Here is a 7,057-nt window from a genome sequence, read left to right as displayed (position 1 = left end):
GTAAATTTTCATCCCATTCTTTTTGTTCCTGTTTTAGGTATGTTCGGATTGCTGCCACGATTACTCGATTCACTCGCTCCGTGGGATTATTAGCAGGATGATAGCTGGCGTTTTTCCTATGGTTTACCCCATATTTTTAAAGAGTGACGCAAACATGTTCAATTTGAACTGCGGCCCATTATCGGAGATTAGTATCTCTGGTACCCCGAAAAGCATGAATATCATCGACTCCATGAATACTACCAATTGCCCCGCCTTTGCTTCTCTCATCGGTTGTATGATCACAAACTTGGAGAAGTGATCGGTAACTACCAGGAGCATCGTATTACCCTTCTTCGACCGGGGGAATGGACCCATATAATCGACGGACACCATCTGCCACGGCATCGATGCTAATTTTGGACGACCAATTGGAGGAACACGAGCCGAGTTTGGATGTTTCGCGGTTTTGCACGTTTGGCACCCTCTACAGAAGCGCTTTATTTCTTCGCACATTCCCTGCCAGAAGTACTTCTCCCGGATTTTTCTCATCGTCTTATAATATCCAAAGTGCGCCACGCTATGCTCCGCCTCCAGGATCTGGATGCGATCACTTCTAGGAGGAATATACTTCCAATCGAATCGTGGATCTTCTGGATTGCTGCTCGGGATATATTTATAGACGTTGCCTCGAATGACCTTGAAATCCTTGAACTTTTGTTCGTCTTTCAAAATGTTCGACTTCAGTTTCTCCAGATCTAAGTCAACCGTAAGTATATCCACTTCATTCACAGCTCTTGATAGTGCATCAGCAATAATGTTCAATTTTCCTTTTCTATATTCTAGTACCATGTTGTGTTGCTGCAGTTTCAAGGCCCACCGAGCAAGTCTTGCGGAACTCCCTTCGACGCTGACTCTGATGAAGCCACTTCAAGGACTGCGCGTCTGTTACTACTTTGAACTGCGTGCCTTCGACGTAGTGGCGAAATTTTTCGATAGCCAAATCACGGCTAGACACTCCCTCTCAGTAGCAGAGTATTTCTTTTGGGCCGACGAAAACTTTTCGAGAAGAATGCGATTGGACGCCTTACGCCATCCTGGTATTGCACCAGCACTGCTCCAGCTGCGACTAAGGACGCATCCGACTCAATCACGAATTGAAGGCTGAAATCAGGAGTTGCCAACACTGGTGGTGATGTGAGTATGCTTTTTATTTCATTGAACGCTTTGTCTGCATTATCCGTCCATATTATGTTTGTTTTACTTTTAATAAGTCCGTTATTGGTGCTAATACGGTACTATAATTAGGTATGAATTGCTTATAGAATCCTACCATTCCCATTAACCTTCGGACTTCTTTCAAGGTCGTTGGTGACGGGTAACTAAGAATTGGTTCTAGCTTGACACTGTCGATTGACACGCCTTCTTCCGATAAAATATACCCTAGATAGGAAATTCTTTTCCTACAAAATTTCGATTTCTCTACGCTTATGGACAAATTTGCTTTTCTCAATCTATCCGCGACTGTTTCTAACAGTTCAAGATGCTCGGCCAATGTTTTCGACGTGACGACTATGTCGTCCAGATATACAAATACCTGTGGCTCCAAATCATATCCCAGAACTTTGTTCATTAATTTAGTTTGGGTCACTGGAGCCCCCGTCAACCCGAATGGCATCACTTTGAACCGATACAAGTGCTTTCCTGCTCTAAAGGATGTGTAATCTCTGCTTTCTTTCGCCAATGGGATCTGCCAGTAAGCCTTCGATAGATCTATAATCGAAAAGTATTTCGCTTTCTCGATCCTTCCTAAAATCATTTGCATATCGGGAAATGGATATGCTTCCTTTTCGTAACCTCATTGACCCTTCGGCAATCCAGACACAACCTCCATTCTCCTGAAGACTTCTTTACTGGTAACAATGGGTTACACCAATCAGATACTGATTCTTCGATGACATCCAGTTCTTTCATGCGCGCAATCTCTTTCTCCATTTCCTTCTGTATTGCTGGGGACCATCGATATCTTGGTGGTTTCTTTGGCTTCTCGCCAGGATTAATGTCGATAGTGTGTTCGAGTACACTTGTTCTTCCTAGCGTTCCGTCTCCTTTGAGTTTATTCACGATTTTTAATAATTGTGACTTTTCACTAGTAGTGAGTTGATGTTCCGTTTCAATTTCCATGACTTCCTCTTTGTTTGGACATTCGACTGATGGCAGTTCTAGACTTAAATCTTCCTCAATCTCAGTTGATTTGACAAAGTTAGCTGACGGTTCCAATATAAAATTTATTTGATTTTCTTCTGAGAAAAATTTTTCTACAAAATTTATGGAAAATTCTTCATTTGCCAGATCATTAGTTTTAATTTTTGAACATTTGCCGTTTTCGTCAATTGCTGGTGCAATATTAAACGCTTTCCAAAAATCACTTCCTAATATCAGGGTTTTTGAAATATTAGGGACAACTAATGTTGGAATAACTTTAGTCACTCCTCTGAATGTGTACGGAATGCAAATTGAACTTGAGCAATCATGCATAGTTCCATCGGCTGTTTTAATTCGTAAATTGGTTGCTGATGTTTTGAAATTATGTTTCTCTATTAGTTTACTGTTGTTTAATATACTCACAGCCGCCCCTGAATCTAACAGTCCTTCAATCTTAGATCCCAGAATTGACACACTAATGTGGGGGCATCTATTCTCTGAAATGTTTATGTTCATGACCTGTGAGAATTTATTAAAAATCGTGTTCTCAGGAGATTTGCTACTGTCTATGGGAAGCTGACTCCTTAATTGCTTCCCCTGTACTCGTTTTTTGGATTTCTTGTTCCAGCATTATTGTGATCGCTTGGGCAGTTACTAAGGACTACATCAGGCCTACCACAGACGTGACAAAATATACGTTTTCCTTTGTAACAATTTCTCCAGAAATGCCCATATTGGTTACAATTCCAACATAAAATGTTGTTTTCTGTCGTCGGTACTATTGGTTGATTTTCATCCTTCCGCTCTTCTTGCCGTTTGGTTTGTTGAGGCCGAACTTGATTTACCGCGTTTATTTCTTCTACAAATTCGTCGTCAAATCTACCGCGTTCTCCTAATTCTATCTCATCCAAGTAGTTAATAGGGTATGAACGGTTCCTCTGAGCATACGATCTGTAAACTGACTTGTCGAGTTCATAGCAAAGGCTACACAATGTTTCCACAGTTAGTTGCGAAGTATCCAAAAATGCCAAGTGTGGTCGGTACCAGTCCTTCATATTTTCAAACAGAATGTCCATTTTTGCTTTATCGTCCATTGGTTTAGACATTTGTTGACAAAGTCTTTCAGTTTCCCCTAGATATGCAACAAAAGTTTCATTTGGAAGCTGCTTCCTATCTCTTATCTGTCGTTCTACAACCATATCTTTATTTGGGACCTCGAAGCGTAGCCGTAAATAGTATTTCAGAACCGACCATGACGTAAGTTTGTTGCTAAATGTGTAGTACCAAATCTCTGCTGGAGATTCTGGCTTGAAAAGAAAATTTGCTTTACTTAGTAACTCTGCATCTGGTATTTGATTGTTTTTTTCAAGTGTTTCAACTCTTTTTAGAAACTCTTCTACAGTCATACCCCTCTGTTCACCACTAAACCTTATTTGCCATTTGTTGATTGGAGTTCGAAAGCAATTATCTCTTTCTGTTCCTAAATAATTATTTGTCCTATTTCTAGCTTGATATTCAATTCTTGGATTTAGGTCTCCTACATTGTATCTCCTCTCTTGATTAATCGGCGTGGCCATCGCAGTATTGAACACTTGTTCGTATTGCCGTTGAATTGGTGGATTCGAAATGTTAGAAAAATTCAAACCATCAACAGCTCGTGAAAATGACCTATTTTCCTCTATCGTATCTCGTCTACCCTCGTTTCGTGCTTCTTGATTGGATAGTAAATTTTGCATACTTTGCATAAGTTTTGCCATCATTTCCTCCATTTTACCTGACATAACATTTTCAACAATTCTACTAACCTCCTCCCTAGAAACTGTCGGTTCTTCTTCGCGAATTGGTGGCAGTTCAGAATGTTCTACATTATCGAACGCAACCTGAGCGACTCTTCTTCTGCTGACCTTCCGCTGCTTGGAGTCCTACATTTATCGGCGCATTGAGTTTTGTCTTTGTTCTTCCATTGTTGCTGCAACTGGTTTTGTCGTAACTGTTGTCGTTGTAGTTCATCCCTGTTAGTTTGGTCCTCAGATTCCCGTAGCGAATCGTTTAGTTGACGGTGCTGATTTGATTGCTGTAGCTGAGTTCTCTGGTGATCCTGTTGCTGAATCTGTTGAAATTGCTGTAGAAGATTTGGTGTTTGCGGTAGACTTATTCGCGGCAGATTTTCTTCGACTTGTTGTTGCTCTTCCTGTTCTTCTCGTTCTTGCGATGCAGCTGATGCTCGGTTAATCGATCTTCGATCTTTATCAGCGGTACTTCCGATTTGATGAGCGAGGTACATGCGGTGGTGGCGGGAATTCGAGAGCTGGATTTCTAGGTACAACTCCTAAGCTGGACGGCAATGATTTCCGACCTGACATTGACCTTGTAATTCCAGAAACATGGTCCTCGGGGGAGGCAAACACTTCATAAATTAACTCCAACTCCTCTAGTAATTCTTCTTTAATTTTTACTTGATGGCTGTCCACTGCATTGGAACGTAAAACGCGTAGCCTCAAGTGTCTCAATCTCGACATTAGTTGTCTTGTTGACCCGTTTAATTCAAGATCTTGACGTACTGTTGTTAATTTGATTTGTAATAGCGTTAGGTCTTCTATAATATTTCGTGTCGAATACACTATTTTATGGTTATGAATTTCATCTAATTGAGCTTTGCGTAGAGCTTTTTTCTGATCGTCTAAGCAATACCCCGACAGATTGAGTCCTCTGATGCCTAATTCATAAGAAATTTCATCGGGTAATAAATCATTGGGGTTTAGATATGAACCTAAGCCTACTTGATTTGCATATGCCATTTTGGCTGAACTAAAAAAAACCTATTCAACTCCAAATTTACTTTCACGCACGGCAATTTCACTCAAAAATATTTCAAATTCAAACTTCAAATCAAATGCTTTTTAACCTAATGTACTTATTCTAGTTTAGCAAAAAAAAAACAATATATGTGCATAATAGAAAGAGAGAAACAAAATGAAAAGAAATTCAACTATAAGTTTATTACTAATTATTAATTCTAATTACCCAAAACCAATTAAACTAATCCAATTCAATTTTATATTACAGATTTCAGTCCAACGATTTGCAAAGAACTGTAAGTAGACACTCTTTTTCTTCACCAATTGTATAGAATTTGAAACAACCTAGAATTTATTCACGCGCCCTAATTTTACGTACGCAAACCCACAAGCTGGGCGCCAAATGTAACGGTCGGCTAGTTTCGCCGTCCGAGTTGGTTGGAGTAACCACTTCGCTTAAGCGCCAAGCAAGCAAAAAGTTTCACCTGCATGCGAAGAGGCAAGATTTGTAATCCCGGCGAGACTCCTCAAGGCGAGTCCTTCAAGAAAAACAACCCAACCGGCGAATCGTACCACCTCACACTCTCCAAACTCAGATATTAGACGGGATAGTCAATGGGGAATCAAAATAACGCATGCAAAAGAAATAAAAAAAAAACACTCGGTTATCGCTTTTCTCTCCTCGTTCAACAGTCGAGCGGGCGGCATAAAATGTATTTTTAGTTTCTAAAGAATCGCTTACGCTATAGGGTTCGGTTCTTCTTTACCGACCCTTCAAACTGTAAAAGAGTTCAATTCTCGGTTGTGGCAAGTCCCTTTTTTATTTATGCTACCTATGGGGAGCGACCCCAGTATTCTGATCCCCCTTGAGGCGGTACCAGTGGTCAAGGAAATTAATATTCTTCAGTACAAAAAAATAGAGATCTCTGACCTGTTCGTGTTGCTTCGCTGAAAGATACCTGCTGCTCGATGCGATGCTGTCAGCGGTGGGTGTCTCGGCTTACTACACGTGCACGCTAAGGTAGTTCGTTGGCGGGCCCGCTTCTTCCACTCGCGAGTACTGCTTCGAGGCCAACAATGGAGTGTGGCCGGCTATTGATGACCGACTAACACCCCGGAAGTAGTGGTCACTTCCGATGGCCCGTAGATGCGCTGGGGCCTGATCACTAACCCGCCGCGAGACCAGCTACAAGCGGACGAGTTTTCGGACCTTCCCAGAGGCCACGCGGCGTGCGTAACCCCCTACACCTACACGGACGAAACACCTTCGCTTGAAGGAAGTTTGATCCTTCAAGCGATAACAAACTCTATTAAAATTTCGGTCCCATGGACTAGAACAAGTAGTTTTGTTGTCGGATATTTACCTTGACCTCGAGCAGGTAAACTTACAGTTTCCCGTAGGGTCGGAAACTATACTGAGCAATTTTTTTTTTATCTAGAGATGTTTAACATTAATAATTGTAACCACATTTAACATATAAAAACTCACTAAACTAGCTCGATTTTTTTTGGCGCACTTGGGCCTTCTTATCACGTCCTCAACCACTTTAAGATATCTCGATAGCTATGAATACAATACATATTACATACAATTTATAAATTAAGTTTTGGACAATTGACTCACAAATTAACTTTCGATTGGCTAACACTTCAATTCGACTTCCACTTTTTTCAGGGACCTACGTCCGTTCACTTTGCCGATCGAATCGAGAAAGAGCGATACTCGGGCTAAAAGTAGATGACCTTCACCTTGGCCATTGCGTAACCGCGAGATTCCCACACATACATCTACTTCAAAATTTCGCAAATCATCTTTTATCTCTAGTACATTGGCCATACTGTCCAATTCTGGAGCGAGCGATGTGATCTGCTTCGCGATCCGTTAAAATGGATGCTTCCAATTCTCGCCACCCATAGCGCTGCGATCGATTAAAATTCGTAAATTCAAATCTTACCCCTATTTACAAGTGTTGGACTTTCGGCCTTCTCTTAACCCGAGAAGTGGAAAGTCCAACCAAGTTTTTTTTTTTTAATTTAACTATTCAAATTCTTGTAACCTTGTTACAAATTTAGGC

At 40.9% G+C, this 7,057-nt stretch overlaps 1 protein-coding gene across 1 annotated transcript; it reads right to left on the bottom strand.

Annotated features, from left to right (window-relative positions):
- Positions 1-4,045: 4,045 nt before the first annotated feature.
- Positions 4,046-4,468, bottom strand: LOC134204157 (uncharacterized). The gene has a single exon (XM_062678981.1). It carries the CDS (start codon positions 4,466-4,468, stop codon positions 4,046-4,048), a length of 423 nt encoding a protein of 140 aa, XP_062534965.1.
- Between the last annotated feature and the right edge of the window lie 2,589 nt (positions 4,469-7,057).

The sequence above is a fragment of the Armigeres subalbatus genome, unplaced genomic scaffold (genome assembly GCF_024139115.2).
Source record: "Armigeres subalbatus isolate Guangzhou_Male unplaced genomic scaffold, GZ_Asu_2 Contig428, whole genome shotgun sequence".
NCBI lineage: Eukaryota > Metazoa > Arthropoda > Insecta > Diptera > Culicidae > Armigeres > Armigeres subalbatus.
The sequence above is the reverse complement of the archived record's forward strand: the minus strand, read 5'-3'. Positions and strand labels throughout refer to the sequence as shown.

What these genes read in the sequence shown, in the direction of transcription:
- LOC134204157 (XM_062678981.1), bottom strand. Translation starts at nt 4,468, where the DNA reads ATGTACCTCGCTCATCAAATCGGAAGTACCGCTGATAAAGATCGAAGA.